General features: G+C 41.0%; 1 protein-coding gene across 1 annotated transcript in view; it reads left to right on the top strand.

Moving 5' to 3' along the window:
• Nucleotides 1-2,675: 2,675 nt before the first annotated feature.
• The window catches only part of PITRM1 (pitrilysin metallopeptidase 1), a 30,426-nt gene continuing 16,530 nt past the window's right edge, over nt 2,676-16,571 (top strand). The window contains exons 1-12 of the mRNA XM_061349797.1: nt 2,676-2,828; nt 3,209-3,311; nt 4,137-4,243; nt 5,180-5,331; nt 5,757-5,871; nt 5,972-6,068; nt 6,477-6,637; nt 7,904-8,030; nt 8,746-8,834; nt 9,391-9,519; nt 11,289-11,402; nt 11,794-11,890. Of these exons, the coding sequence (XP_061205781.1) occupies nt 2,782-2,828; nt 3,209-3,311; nt 4,137-4,243; nt 5,180-5,331; nt 5,757-5,871; nt 5,972-6,068; nt 6,477-6,637; nt 7,904-8,030; nt 8,746-8,834; nt 9,391-9,519; nt 11,289-11,402; nt 11,794-11,890 (1,338 nt within the window). The 5' untranslated portion in view covers nt 2,676-2,781. The remainder of the gene's footprint in view (nt 2,829-3,208; nt 3,312-4,136; nt 4,244-5,179; nt 5,332-5,756; nt 5,872-5,971; nt 6,069-6,476; nt 6,638-7,903; nt 8,031-8,745; nt 8,835-9,390; nt 9,520-11,288; nt 11,403-11,793; nt 11,891-16,571) is intronic.

Below are 16,571 nucleotides of genomic sequence, written 5' to 3'. Positions count from 1 at the left end.
TGACGAGTGGGAGGGACCAGCCTCTGTGGCAGACGACAAAGATTGAAGCTTCTTAGTTAAACACAAAATATTTTCATCCCTGAAGAGTGTTACTTACTTTTTTAAAGGAAACAGCTTGTGCAGGCACGGGACTCCTTAGCTCAAATATTTAATTTAGATAAACTTGTAAGTGATTGAAAACAAAATCTTTTAAAGGAAAGTAACATTAAGTAAAGATCTATCCCTAGTCAAACACTGAGCATTAAATTGTCATCTCATTTGCACCAGTGGAAAAGCTCTTTGGAGTAATTGCGGTTATGTAGAATTTGTCACTATATAACTGCAAGCAAAATCTGATCATGGTAATCCAAACAGTTTTACGTGATTTATCAAGGCAAGTTGACCTAGATGACTTTATGCTTGTTATGCTTTTACACCGCAGTGAGTTTTTTATGAATTATATTTTTCTTAAGATGCAAAAGACATGTTTATAAAATCATATCTATATATATGCACGTGTGGGCCTGTACATTCACAAGAATATGGTGTACTACTCTCACTTTACCAGTGCAGCAGTAATCCTATACAGCAAGAAAACAAAGAAAAAATAATATAACAGATAAGTCTCTGGTCCGTTTCCTAGAAGAAAAGCTCTGATGTACAAAATGCATCAAATACAACAGCAAGAGAAATAAAAAAAGAAAGTTGTCTGAGGGGCAGTATAAAAGACTTATATTTACGTTTCAGAATTATGTTTGACGTATTTTGAACCCCTGTCTGCTCAGATTGCTTAAGTTTGTGAAAGGTTGCCTGTCAAATGCTATGTCAGCAATATGAAAACAGACAGCTAGTAAATCATCCTTTCAATATAAACATCAACTAAAAATAAATAAATGTCTGCGGCAGAATTCCAGCCTGATGTTCCATTAAGATGAATGTTATAAACCATGAAGCAAACTAAATACTGATGACAAGAAATCTGAAAAAGAGATGGAAGATTATGGTCAAATTAAGAAAATGTTAGTAAAGCTAAGGAACTGAACAGTCAACAGAAAAAAACGGTACAGCCTTTTAACATAAAAATTGCTGCACACTAACTCTGTTGTGACTAATAATAAACTGTAAGTACATGAAATATTTAGAAATATTTAAAAATTTAACTGTACAGTGTAAACTCATGTTTCTATGTGAGACATGATTCTTTTCATATGTTTATTCTTTTGAGAACATTGTTCATTATTTTGTTTATGTCACTGTTTTTAGCTTGAAAATATGTAGACATTTCCATCAGGACTGGTTCTTCCTGGTGTTAGAAACATACACTTTCTGGAAAAATACCTAAACCTATACTAAAAAGAAACATAGTGGAAGCAGCTCCTATCAAAGTGGTGTAACTTGGATCTAATCTGAAACAAATGCAGAAAAAAAGGGACAAATCCTACAAAAGGTGAAATGGTAGAAGGCAGGCAGAAAATCAGGTATAATAAAAATAAGGAGCAAATTGCATTTGCCACTACACAGCATGTAAGTTTTACATGAGAGCTCCTGGATCTTTTCACTACCCTTAAAAAGAATGAGAAAGGTATGTAATTAAGATGGATGACAGATTCTATAGGTTAATGCACAACATCCAGACTTTAACAACAGCAAGTTATCGGCTTTTTTATTTAATTTAAAAATTAATGAAACAGGAAAATTACACGGAAAACACAAATGAGAAAAAACAGAGGACATGAATGGTGCTGGAGAGACAAGGGCCACGCAGCTACTGGAGCGATGGAGGAGGATGTGCTTTAGGTCAGTGCGCCTGGCAGGCAGGGCGGGGAGGGCAGAGGGCAGCAACGATAAAATCCATTACGTGACAGATGACAGCAGCAGTGGGAGGCAAACAACTGCATGCCAGATAGTGAAGAGAAGGAAGAGGTCAGACGGTAGAGACAAAAATTCCTGGGATAAATTCCTATTTTTTTCAGTTAACATCATAGCCATAGAACTGGAGATAAGCTGCATGGGATATGCTGAGCCCCTGCTGCTCAACCTGGTTTTGTTTAAAATCCCACGTAGCCTGTTTTGGCATCAAGCCTTTTAAATCTAAACAGATAGCCAGGCTTTCGTGTTCAGGAATGAGTTTGGTGGCTGCACTTTGCAGATGCTGGGAAACCTCATGGATGTACGATATAAAATCAGTTATCAAGTTACTATCTAAAAATCGTATGAGTTTGCAAAATGGAAGAAATAAAAGCCTAGGCATGTACCAGCACTTTCCAGGTAGGTACAAGGACATCCTGTGAATCTTCACTGAGGTCCTTGTGATGATACTGACTGGGAGAAGTACATCTGTGTCTCTGCTGGCTTATCTAACCCGTGCTGTCCCTGCACCTCCCTGGCCTTGTGCAGCTGATAAAGGCTCTGCACACACAGACACAATTGCCGGATTAAAGCCTGGTTTATCTTCCCACGTACTCCTGTTTACTTGTTTTCCTCACAAGATCTTTGCATAAACATACTAAGACGCATTAGCAAGAAACGGGCAAGCAGAGATACAGCCCTTGAAAGGTGTATCTGAATTGCCATGTTGGGGTTGAGCACCGCAACCCACCATCGGCACACCGCACATTCCCCCACCGCGGACCGCCCGCCGTGACCCTACCGCTGCCCCTCTCCCAAGACGGCTTGCCGCAGCACGGGGCGGACCGCGGCCGGGCGGGCGGAGCCTCTCTCCGCCGCCAATGCGGGCAGGGGCCGTGGCGCCTGCGCTGGTCCGGCTGTGCGGCCCGTCCTGTTCCAGTGAGGCGCCGAGCCATGTGGAGCCGCTACCGGGCGGCTGGGGTGCTGCTGAGCCGCAGCCGGTAAGGACTAGGAGGGAGATAGGGAGAGCGGGTGGAGGCTCCGCCGATCCTTCTTGGGCCTGGTCCTGCCGGCCCCCTCGTTGCCGCCCCGGGCTCGCCGCGGGCCTGGGCGCGCTCCGCGCTGCAGCCGGCTCCTTCGCCCTCAGCCCAAGGACGGAGGGCGACGTGCCGTGTCCCTGGCGGGGAGCAGGAGCGCCGTGCGGGAGCCGGGCGGCCCCGCTCCCCAGGGCGGCTCCTCGCTGCGGGCCGGTGGGACTACGGCGTGTTCCCAGCTGCCCCCGCCTCTGTTCCCCGGCGCCGCGGTGAGGGCCGGTGTGTCGTTCGGTGTTGTAGCACCGGTGGTGGGAGCGTGTTTGTCTGAAAAGGAAGTGTTCCTTCAGGTTTTCGAATCGGAAGTCGTGGAGATGGAGGAGCATTTCCGCTAATGAACGAGCGCTGCAGTACCGGGTGGGCGAGCAAATCCATGGGTTCACTGTAAAGCAGGTGAGCATCGACTTCCACCTGTGAATCCTCTGTGTTTGTGTGTAGGTAAATATTGCCTTGTCTGGAAGGCGCCTAAATGAGGCTAGGAGCTGCACACTAGATGCTTTGGGTGGTCAGTTAAGAAAGTGTATTTGTTACTTGTAGTTGTCTCTCTGCAACCACATCCTTTAGGTAACTAACACATGTTCCTGTATGGATCTAGCTCTATGCTAAAGTAAATTACACGCTGCAGGAGTTTGTGTGTCTGCCACAGATGCTGAGCATTTGGTCTGGTCTTCCAAAAGTCCTGACAGGTGACAACTTCACTGTGTGCTGCTTCATGAAATATATTCAACTAATATTTTATCTTCTAAGATGCTTTTAATACCTTTGTTAAGAAACTGCAGTGGGAATTATATGTCAAATTGCTTTCTGAAAGTAAAAAGCAGATGCAGAGTAGAGGTAATTTGCAAAAAGTGATTGCTAGTGCCAGAGCTAGTGGTAGAACTGGGTTCATTGATACTTCTTTGGTTGCCCTAACCACTGGCATTTGAATATATGCCTTTCTTTGTATTTTTGATGGATTTGTTCTGGTCTACGTACCTATAGTAGAAGAGTATAGTTCTGTGGTTGTAGTCTTATTTTCATTGGTTCTTAAAATTGTATTTTTTTTTCATTTACATACTTATTTTTTTTTCTCCAACATACCACGGAAACAAAGAATTTATGTAACACTGTACATGGCAGTACTATATACAGGATGAAACTGATCATTGCTTTATCATGCATGATTTATTTGACCTACTTGCAGTCACACTGTAATGCAGATGTTTTCTTCCAATGCAGGTAACAGCTGTTCCTGAGCTGTTTCTCACTGCAGTGAAGCTTAGTCATGACAAAACAGGAGCCAGGTATTTACATGTGGCCCGGGAGGACTCCAATAATCTGTTCAGGTAAAACATTAATACATGTTTAGCACATTTCATCTCGTTATCACCTTATAGTTTCTAAATTGGAATCCAGCTTCATAACTGGATTTTTCTGTGATAACAGAGGATAGTTCTTCTGTGGGACTTGCTTAGAGTTTTTCACATTGAACGGCTGTCATAAGATCTGTTGTTCAGTCTGCTGCTCAAAACAGGGTCAGCACTTAATTCAGGTGTGGTTCCTTAGACATTTATCCAGGTGGGCCTTGGAAACTTCAGAATACTGAGATAATGCAAACTGTCTGGACAACCCATTCCTAATGTTTGACTGTTGATATGGTGGGATGCTTCTATCTGTACTATAGAGTTGGAACATTCCTTGCTTGAATTTATGAACGTTGTCTCTTGTCCTTCCATCAGGCATATCTGTGCAAAGAACTTGACTTCATCATCACCTTGTAGGTATTGGAAGGCAGCTATGGAGTCCCCTGTTGTCTTTCCTTCTCCAGGTTAAATGAGCCCAATGTCCTCAGCCTCTTTTTGCAGGGCATGTCTCCAGCTGTCTTTACGGCTCTACACTAAACTATTTCGGATTTCTTATAAATTCTTCTGCATTGGTGAGCTGAAAACTGGACTTTCTGATAAACTGCCTAATAGTTACAAGATGTAGACCAGTTCTTTTTTCCATAACCTTCCGAGAAGTTTTTTTTTTTCTGAGCCCTTTGTATTTAGTTATGTGCTGAAAACTTATGTATTACCTCCACAAAAAGAAGTGCATAGGTTGTACACCCTCTGGAAGCAGTGGCCGAGTACTCAAGAATCTTAAGAACTCTGCATCCTCCTTTGTGTCATTTTAGCTACTAGAAGGTGATAACGTTCCCATAAATCACAGCTGCAGATAGGAGGTGGGTTGACTTCTCAGCAGAAATAACTACATACCCTTCTGTGCTCTCTGTCTTGCAGTATACAGTTCAGAACTACTCCAATGGACAGCACTGGGGTCCCGCATATTCTTGAGCACACTGTGTTATGTGGTTCTCAGAAGTATCCTTGCAGAGATCCATTCTTTAAAATGTTAAACAGGTCTCTGTCCACCTTTATGAATGCATTCACAGGTGAGCCAAGAGTAAAGCCACTTAAAGAGCAAGAGGTTTTATTGCAATAGAGCTATCTGTTGGCTCTCTTAAATTTCCTTTTGAAGAGCCATTATTATTAAGTGTGAATGTTGTGAGATATTAAAAAACTAACAATGCAAGACAACAAAATAGGTCTTACTAACTTGGCACTTTACAAAGTCCCAGTAGAGCTGGATCTGTATAGTATACAACAATGTATTTAATTATATATGGTGAAAGCAAAGCTTTCATGGCGAAAATAATTGCAGTATTGAACTTCTGTGTATTTCTCAGCAAAAAATTTCCGTTTATTAAGCTTTTTCTCTTGCAGTTATTTATATGGATGAGAAATAAAAAATAAATGAGGGCAGAATGCATCTTAGACTTTCTAAAATTCTGATCTTTTTACATTTATTTATATACAGCTAGCGATTACACACTCTATCCATTTTCAACACAAAATCCCAAGGATTTTCAGAATCTCCTGTCAGTGTACTTGGATGCAGCTTTCTTTCCATGTTTGCGGCAACTAGATTTTTGGTAAGATGTGGTCAACTTGGGGTATGTGCAAGTTTTATGTTTAAAAACAAGAAGAAAATAAAACTTTTGAACTCCCAACGCTTCCTGGTTTTCTTTTCAGGCAAGAAGGGTGGAGATTAGAGCATGAGAACCCAGCTGATCCTCAAACACCTCTAGTCTTCAAAGGAGTTGTTTTTAATGAAATGAAAGGGGCATTTGTAAGTTTTGTGAATGTTTGGTTTGAGATCTGGTACATGGTGAAGTGGTTTAAGCTGCAGGTTATCAATGGCTGGTTATCAGTATCAATCACCAGAGATCTCCATTCCTCCTTTATCGAATTTAAGTTCTCAGTAAAGTTAACAATCTGTTGCATTGTCATTCTTAACATTAGCCTGTCAGAAGTTTGTTTATGTAGAAAAGAGCACCTTGTTAATGGGTTTTATTGAGGAATTTTCTTTTAAACTTAAAGCACAGCTAGTTTTATTAAAGTATGTGGGACTACAGAACAAAATGCTTGTTCGAAGAGTTCTTGTCTAAGTTAGAGCTCTGAGGTCTTATTATTGAGCACCTTTTATTTTTAAAATGTTTTGATGACTTTTACTAAAATGTGGTGTTTTCATCTTAAGACAGATAATGAGAGGATATTTGCGCAGCACCTGCAGAATAAAATCCTACCTGATCACACATATGGTGTAATATCTGGTGGAGATCCGTTATGTATTCCCGATCTTACGTGGGAGCAGCTTAAACAGTTCCATGCTACACATTATCATCCAAGCAATTCCAGGTATCTGAAATTTGTGACTAGTGTTCTAGGTTATGTAGTGTGTTAGCACTCTGTGAGTATGTTTGTGAGGGGAAAACCAGCAATCTGTTCATTTGGCCAGCAACTTAAGTAACCTATGGCCTACAGTAGCTAGGACAGCACTGAAGCAAGGGATTGATCTAAGAGCAATGAGGGGTGGATTGGAGGCATGCAACAGAGAGGGCTGACTTTCTAGACTGCATTTTCCTGCTTGATTGTGAGGATCTATTTGGGCGATTTTTGTATGCAGATGTTTTACCTTGAACTCATAGGTTGTGGGGGAAATGGAGTGAGCATACTAAAAAATATTTGGCAATAATGTTAGGGAGTTATGATACACTTAGTACAGATGAGTCTAGGGGTTCCTTCCCTCCTTGAAGTCAACACAGATTAAGTTATAAAAAGGAGATCCAAATGAATGGCTTCTCATTTGCTTCTGAATCACATATTACTGTACCAGGTTCTAAATAGTGGATATTCATTTGATGCTAATTCTGTTGGTACTAATAAGGTATTTAAGCTAAAAGTCAATTTAAAAGTGATATGCAGGAGAATGTTTCTTCTCTGCCAAATTGGTGGTCAGTCTTAGTCTCATGAATTCACTTATGGAACATCAACTTGTGTCATGATGATGAATTGCCACCCTTTCTTTTTCTCAGCATCCCAAGTATTCTGCTGTACCTGTGTTTAGATTTTAATGGGGGAGTAATATTCACCTGGGACATAGAATCATAGGCTAGTTAGGGTTGGAAAGGACCTTAAGATCATCTAGTTCCAACCCCCCTGCCATGGGTGGGGACGCCTCACACTAAACCATACTTCATACTCATGTTTAATCAAGTGGAAATCATCAGTGTTTCATGCAGGCATGGGAATATGCATGGTAGACTGACCCACAGAGCCCAGGCATGTTTTATAGATCCGTCAAGATGCGGATCACAGTATTTTATACATGATGTGTGAGGACCACAGTAATTTTGTCTTCTAAAACTTCAGAAAAAACAACAAAACTGGGATTCTGGCTTCAATTATTACTTTTTTCTTGGAAGATTATATATTGCTGCAACTAAACAACTTCTAACTTTTTGTGGCTCCAGAGCATAAAACAGAAGCTGGAAAATGTGTAATTTACTGGGAGATCTGTGGCAAACTGGTGGGTCATTAATGTAGGAGAATATGATAAAAGCTGTTACTGTAATTTTCATGTAAAATATGTTACTTAATGCCAATTTTTAATCTGAAATGCAGATTTTTCACTTATGGTAATTTTCCACTGGAGCACCATTTGAAACAAATACACGAGGAAGCATTGATAAAATTTGACAGAATTGAGTCAAATACTGACATCCCGAAACAAAAACTCTGGGAAAAGCCAGTAAGTAAAAATAAAAAAGAAATAAACAAAAAGAAGTGGCACACATCCAATCTTGAAATGGCAGAACATGGATATGACAGGTTAATATTTTAGACCAGGCTACTGGTGTTACTTTTTTGTTTAGAATTGTGTTTGTGTGTAAATGAGCTGAGGCATTTTTAGGTTTGATTCCAACAGGGAAAAACTGCACTTACTTTCGAGTTTCAGTACTGTAATGATTATGTGCAGTTGTTTATTTTTCTTATTTACAGTTTTCAAGTCCCTCATCATTTGAAGCTCTGAAGTTTTTCTTAATGGAAAACCTTTAGTCCTACTGATACAAATAGAAATATTGGTACTTAGTGTCAGAAAATATGCCTTCTAATGGTACCTAAGCTCTCAAACATTGGTGTAAAAAATACTTTTTTCCATTCTTTTCTTTTTCCGCCTCCCCCCCCCCCGGCCCTTTTCTTCCCTGGCTTGTCCAGAAGTCTAAGCATTTCTTTGAAACCCAGCTCAGAGTGTTAATTATGGCCAAATTTTCTTGATCCTCTCATCTGTTCTCCATCTGTAAAAAACTGAGATACCAGTCATATTTTTTTAGGATATTCTGTTAGTGTATTTAATCATGAATATTTAACTTAGTGATGAGTATCTGTATGCGATCAGTCATTTTTTATTTGTAACTTCTGCTCTGAGTGCAGTCTGCGTCAAATGTATTTATTATGCTTTACAGAGAGAACACAGTGTAACATGTGGCTTAGATTCATTTGCTGCAGATCCTTCTAAACAAACAACTGTCAGTGTGAGCTACTTGTTGACAGAGTAAGTGTATCAAAATGAAATTCTGAATCAAAGGCTCATTTTAGAACTTTAGGCAAGGTGCACCATGTTTCATGTTCTTCAGTCCCTCTTCATAAATGTCATCTTTAAGGTAAATAATGCCATGGGAAAGCCAGACACATCCTGCTTTAGTAAATGAAAGTTTAATTGCTAAGCAGAAATTTTCCTGTCTTTTTCTTTAGCAGATGGATATAAGGAAAGTCAGCTGAAAATCACAGAATTGTTCAGTTGATTAGGCTATTGGGAACAATGGCTTCCTGTCTTTCAGTTTCCTGCCATGTGCAAGCTTTTCCATATGACCCTACTGCTAACTTTACCCTTGCAGCCTAATTCAACTTGCTTTACTTCTAGTTACAAGTGAAAGATGCAGGACTTTCTTACTTCCCCAAGGTTTGGTGCAGTGTTTATAACTGATGGTTACTTCTGCCTCACACCCTATGCATTGTTTTGTAGAAATAACTCTTTTGAAATTAACTCGATGCTGAGTGTCACATATTCATAGCTTGATGCTTTTTAAGAACTGTTAATTTTTCTTCAGTATTACAGACACTTTTGAAACATTCACACTAAGCCTGTTGTCTTCATTGTTGGTGGATGGGCCGAATTCTCCTTTTTACAAAGCCTTAATTGAGTCTGGTGTTGGTACAGATTTTTCTCCTGATGTTGGGTAAGTGTCACCATTTATATTTCTGTAAGCAGTATTAGGAAAGTAAAAAACCGGTATTATGTTGTGAGAAGTCATCTCTCATACAGTCAATTTACGCTAGAATAATATTTAAATATTAAAACATCCTAAGAGTTTCTATTGTTGATCTATAAAGCATTCTCAAGTGTAATTTTTGGCTTGTCAAAATAATTTGATAGAAGCTGTGTTAGTTTAAACTAAGTTGTACTGTTTAAAGCTTATGAACAAGAAAATGTGTAGATAAGAACATGGTATACATTCAGTGCCCTAATTTGTTTGGGGTTTTCATCTTGGCCATTTAGTACTATTTAGAAGAGTTTGCTAGCTCTTCTCTGTGCTGTGCTACCTTTGCTTTTTTGCTTTTAATTCTGTGACTTAGTAGTAGGTTTGGCACAAATGTGCTTTTGTGCAATTTGGTGCCATTAACTGGCCATCACTTTGGTACAAAAGGGTATTTCTGCCAGCACTTACTTATTCAAGATGTAGCTCTTGCAGCCAGTCTTCTAAGCAAGCTTTGTGCTGCAGACTAAGGGGGGGTGGGGGGGTGGATTGTCTTCACCTAACTACACACTCAGCTGCTCATTGTAGTTTGCCTTTATCATCAGCATAAAGGAAGCAGTGCTTTCAGGGTGTGATTAATCTGATTTTTTACTTCATGATGACAAAAATAATGCCTTTGTCTCCACTGACTGTCTTAAGTGTTTGGTTGGGAAACCTTAATATACTCATCTATGATTTTAATATACTCTGCCTGACTTGAACTGTCTCTGCGTGAAGTCATGGACTTCTTGCAAGTCCTGTGTCATGCATGACAGTGCCATGCAGACACCTAAACTTTACAGAGCATGGCAGTAGAAATCTATCCTTAGACAATGAAGTAGTGATTGAGTTGTATGTTTTGTCAGCTGGGCCTCTTCCAGGTTGACTACAGTAATACGGGGTTGAACTGTACAGCTTTAATTTGCCTTAGTGACTGTGCTGATGGATCGGTGTAAAACACGTTTGAGTCTAGAGATCAGTGTTCAAGAATCCAACACTTGAGTCTGCCACTGAATTCTTTCTGTGGTTTTAAGTCATGGAATAGTGGGTGTTTAGAGTTTAGATAAAATTAGCTGTCCCAGCCAAAACCAGGAAAATGCTTTTTTGTTTGCTGGCTTTGCTTCAAACTACTAGGTGTTCTGTATTTGTGTAACTGTCCATTTGTCTCTGTAAAGAGGAGCTCTTAGGATTAACCATGCCTGACAGCTTGGACAAAATTATATTTACTTCTGTGGGTTTAAGTGCTACTGAAAAATAATTGCAACTAACATGGAACACTTCATTTGCCTTTACCACTTACTTTACAAGCGCTGCTTTAAAAGTGCTATTCCACTCAACTACTTAAGTAGAATGTATGTTTGGCATCACAGGCAGCCAAAATTTTCACCTTAAAACCAGAGTCTTTTTTTATCTGGAAGTACTTACATATGGATGGCAAGATGAACAGAAAAGACCGGCTTTTCTTTCATAATTTTTTTTCTTTCTCTAATATCATATGCTGTATGTTTTCTTAACAGTGGCTGCTACTACTGAACAAAAAAAATGCTTTTAAGTTTCATTTCTTGCCTCTTTGGTAATTATTTTTCTTTCTGTCTGGCTTTTAAAATGCTGCGTGTGTGTATGTGAAAATGATGGATGTTTTCCCCCTCTTTTGCCTTTGTTAGCAGGTTTAATGCTTAAGTTGTAGTACTTCTGAATATGCTTTATTCTAGGTTTAATGGCTCAACAAGAGAAGCTTATTTCAGTGTGGGTCTACAGGGTATTGCTGAAAGAGACATTGATACTGTGAAGCAGATAATTGCCAGAACAGTTGATGATGTTATTGCGTGAGTAATATTAAAGTTTTGAGAATAGAATTAGTTCTTTCCTACAATATTTTTCAATTGGGTAGTAATAATGATATATAGGCATAGCATACCTTAAAAATTTAGTTATATTAAAATAAATGCACCACTATTCAGTACTCTCAAAACTTGCATCTGCCACTTCCTCTATTGTACCATATTCATCAGCATAACCTTCAGTTTAATGATATTAGTGCATTTTCACTAAATGACACAGCATGATAAGATTATTTCATATCAATTTTAATTCAGTGTGGAAGGCATTATGTTGTAATGCTTTCTTTATCGATGTTATAATTCCTTTTCATGACTTCACTTAAAGTGATTAGTGTTAATGGGTCTGATTTCCTTCTGTCTTCACCCCTTCCCAAAGGAAAGGATTTGAGGAAGATAGGATTGAAGCTCTACTTCACAAAATTGAAATCCAGCTGAAGCATCAGTCTACAAGTTTTGGGCTTGCCCTGACATCTGTAAGTCCATACATGTGCCTATGTGAGGTGGTTTTTTAGGAACGGATAAGAAATCTATTGTCTATGTCTTTAAAAAATAGGGGGTCATTTTGTAACTTTTAACTTAAGGGCTTTGTCATCTCAGGTATCCTTCTTTCTTCTATTCCATAGCCTTTAAGCTTATCACTGGATTCCACAATGTGTGACTTAAGCAGGCAGTGAACCTGTTTTCTTTGCCTGAATAGTAGATGAGGGAATTGAGTGTACTATCAGCAAGTTTGCTGATGACACTAAGCTGGGAGGGGTGGCCGACACGCCAGAAGGCTGTGCTGCCATCCAGAGGGACCTGGACAGGCTGGAGAGCTGGGCGGGGAATAACTTGATGAAATATAATAAGGGAAAGTGTAGAGTCCTGCATCTGGGCAGGAACAACCCCTGGTTCCAGTATAGGCTGGGGAACGACCTGTTAGAGAGCAGTGTAGGGGAGAGGGACCTGGGGGTCCTGGTGGACGACAGGGTGACCATGAGCCGACACTGTGCCCTTGTGGCCAAGAAGGCCAATGGCATCCTGGGGTGTATTAGAAGGGGGGTGGTTAGTAGGTCGAGAGAGGTCCTCCTTCCCCTCTACTCTGCCCTGGTGAGACCTCATCTGGAATATTGTGTCCAGTTCTGGGGCCCTCAGTTTAAAAAGGACAGGGACCTGCTGGAGAGAGTCCAGCGCAGGGCAACTAAGATGATTAAGGGAGTGGAGCATCTCCCTTATGAGGAAAGACTGAGGGAGCTGGGTCTCTACAGTTTGGAGAAGAGGAGATTGAGGGGTGACCTTATTAGTGTATATAAATATATAAAGGGGGAGTGTCACGAGGATGGAGCCAGGCTCTTCTCAGTGGCAAACAATGAAAGGACAAGGGGTAATGGATACAAATTGGAGCACAAGAGGTTCCACTTAAACCTGAGAAGAAACTTCTTCTCAGTGAGGGTGACGGAACACTGGAACAGGCTGCCCAGGGAGGTTGTGGAATCTCCTTCTTTGGAGACATTCAAGACCCGCCTGGACACGTTCCTGTGTAACCTTATCTAGGTGTTCCTGCTCCGGCAGGGGGATTGGACTAGATGATCTTTTGAGGTCCCTTCCAATCTCTAACCTACTGTGATACTGTGATACTGTGTAATAGTAGATTTAATTGCAGAAGCACTGATTGCTTCTGCAGGAGGCATGCCATACTGGCTCTTGCAACTATGTGTTTTAGCTAGATGTCTGTGTATTTTTAAAAATCAAATAGAAGGCCTGTATTTTTCTATGGAATTTAGGGTTGTATTGTTGTAATTTAATTTCATGATTCACAAGTGAAAACATACTAATTCAGTTCTTGGCCTCAAATTTTTATACCAAAACTCTACCAGAATTTGAGACAAAGGTGTTACAGAAAACATGTTCCACAGCAGAATGTGGTGTCTTTGTGAGCCTGGAAATCATTGGTAAACTTGGGAATGAGTTAGCTACAGTATTTGCAGTCAGTTTGGAAATCAGGGCTTCCTGCTGCCACTTGTTCTCCAGCGTCCTCTGTTTTTTTTTCTGCTCTACAGCAACTTCAGTTGCTTAGCAGCTCATTTGCTTTCTGTCTCTCAAGTGTTCATCATCTTCAGCATGAACAGGAGTTCATTCTTTTGCTTCTTTACCTAACTTTGTATGCTGGAGCCCTGGATTAATGTGAGACTTACAAATGGGAGAGCACAACCAAGATCTGTTTCAAATCAGATTACCATACAGTGAAACAGACAGATTGTGGATATTTAACTGCCTGTCATGTTTCATAGTAGGATCTGGTAAAATGTGCCTCACTTTGATAGCCAGCACTTCCTAGCATGTTTTCAGATTGTGTGAGTTACTGTGACTGATGGAATATTTATGCATATATTTTACCTTTCAACATTTTTTAGTCCTGAAGTTGTTACAATTATTAGGACTTAATTCTACAACAAAAAGCTCTTAAACCATTGTTGCTTTTAAACACCAGCCATGCAACATTTGGTGTTAATATTCCCATAGAGGAGGGTTATACTTCAGTTTGCTTCCTTGAGGTCATGTTTTAGAAGCTGACCTTGAAAAGGGCCTGAAAGGGACCTAGTTATAACTAATTATGGAATTGCAGCATGGTTTGGGTTTGAAGGAACCTTTAAAGATCATCTGGTTCCAACCTCCCTACCATGGGCATGGCCATCTTCCACTAGATGCCATCCAACCTGGCCTTGAATGTTTCCAGTGATGGGGCATTCAGAACTTCTCAGGGCAATCTTTTCCAGTGTCTCACCGCCCTCATTATGAAGAATTTCTTCCTTACGTCTAATCCGAATCTACCCTCTTTCAGTTTAAAACCGTTGCAGCTTGTCTTGTGGGTACAGGCCGTGGTTAAAGGTTTCTGTCTTTCTTAAAAGCCCCCTTCATATATTGAAAGGCTGCAATAAGGTCTCCCCTGAGCCTTTTTCTTCTTCAGGCTCAGCAGTTCAAATTGTCTCAGCCTGTCTTCACAGGAGAGGTTCTTCAGCTCTGATCATTTTTGTGGCCCTCCTCTGGATCTGTTCTAACAGGTCAATGGCTGTCTTGTCCTGTGGGCCGCCGAGCTGGATGCAGTATTTCAGGTGGGGTCTCATGAGAGTGGAGTAAAGGGAGAGAGTTGCCTCTCTCAGTTTGCAGACCATGCTTCTTTTGCTGCAGCCCAGGATACGATTAGCTTTCTGGGCTGCAAGCAGATACGGCAGCTTCATATCCAATTTTTCATCTACCAGTATCCCCAAGCCCTCCTCTTCAGGGCTGCTTTCAAACCACTCTTCAGCTTGTACTGATTACTGGTCATTGCACCAGCACAGGTGTAGAGATGCTACCAGATTAGTGGGGCACTGTTTGCCTTTTATGAAGCCACTTTGGCTATCACAGATGACAGCATGTGTAATTTTAAATGTCATGTGGTAAAAATTCTCTTAACTTCCATGCTGTACTCCAGTGCTGTGCAAGCTTTAAAATTAGGACTTTGCTGTGTGTGATTTATTGATTTAAGACACAACACCATAGGTGAACTGTTGACTGAAAGGTGGGGCTGAGAATCTTAGTAAATGGGATAATATCTGACTAGCGGCCAGTCACTAGGGGTGTTCTCCAGGGCTCAATTTTAAGGTCAGTTCTCTTCAATGTTTTTATCAATGACCTGGACATAGGAGTTGCGTGTACACTAAGTACATTTTCTGGTGATACTAAATTAGGAAGAATTGTTGATTCCCTCAAGAGTAAAGAGGCCTTACAGAGAGATCTTGATAGATCAGAATGCTGGGCAATCACAAACTGTATGAAATCCAATAAGGACAAATGTGGATTTTGCACCTGGGACAGTGTAATCCTGGATGTACGTATAGACTGGGGGGTTAGGGTGGAGTGCAGCCTTTCAGAAAGGGCCTGGAACATTCAGAATCAGGTTGGAAGGGGCTCTGAACAACCTGATCTAGTTGAAGGTGTCCCTGCTCATTGTAGGGGGTTGGACTAGGTGACCTTTAAAATTCCATTCCAACCCAGACTACTCTCTCGTCCTATGATCAAAGGGATCTGGGGTTTTTGTTGATGGTAAGTTCAGTATGAGTCACATAAAGGCAAAAAGGACCAACCATATGCTGGGGTGCATTAATGACAGTACAGTTAACTGGTAGAAATAAGTGGTTGTCCCACACTTAGCATTGGCGTGTTGTCACCTTGAGCACTGTGTGCAATATTGGGCTCCACAATACAAGCACATAACAGTATCAGAACATGTCCAAGGGAGGGCAGCAAAGATGCTGAAATGACTAGAGGGCATGACTTACATGGAGCTGCTGAGGATACTAGGTTTGTTCAGCTTAGAAAAGAAAAAACTGAGGGGTGACCTCATTACTGTCTATAACTCCCTCATGATGGGAAGAGGAGCAGGAGATAGTGGAGTATTCTCTGTGGTGTCCAGTAATAATAGGACAGGAGGAAATGGCTTCAAGCTGCATTAGGGAAGTACAGAGTGGATATTAGGAAAGAGTGCTTCATAGGGTGGGGAAGGACTGAAACAAGCTCCTCAGGGGTACTGGTTTGGGCTGGGATAGAGTTACATCTCTTCATAATAGCTTGTATTGAGGGTATGTTTAGGATCTGTGGTGAAAACACTGCTGATTACACAGGGATGACTGCTGCTGAGCAGCAATTACACAGAGCCAAGGCCTTTTCTGGCTCTCACCCCACCAGTGAGGAGGCTGAGGGTGCGCAAGGAGTTGAGAGTGGACGCAACAAGGACAACTGACCCCAACTGACTCAGGGGATATCGCATTCTATTTGACATCATGCTCATCAGTAAGGGTGGAGGAAAGGGGAGGATGTTCACGGTGATGGTGTTTGTCTTCCCAAGTAAATGTTACACTTGATGGCGCCCTGCTCTACTGGAGATACCTGAACACCTGCCTGAACACAGGAAGTGGTGAATGCATTCATTGCTTTGCTTTGCTTGTATTTGTAACTTTGCTTTACCTATTAAACTGTCTTTATCTCAACCCATGAGTTTTCTCACTTTCACCCTTTTGCTTCTTCCCTGCATCCTGTGATGAGTGGAGGGAGTGAGCAGCTGTGTGGGGCTGAGCTGTTGGCTGGGGTTAAACCATGACACCAAGAGAAAGTGGTCATGGCCCTAAGCCTGTC

The sequence above is a fragment of the Neopsephotus bourkii genome, unplaced genomic scaffold (assembly GCF_033783945.1).
Source record: "Neopsephotus bourkii isolate Nb327-2 ecotype Australia unplaced genomic scaffold, CSIRO-AGI_Nbou_v1 NB_53, whole genome shotgun sequence".
NCBI classification, from domain to species: domain Eukaryota; kingdom Metazoa; phylum Chordata; class Aves; order Psittaciformes; family Psittacidae; genus Neopsephotus; species Neopsephotus bourkii.
This window is presented reverse-complemented; position numbering and strand designations above follow the sequence as displayed.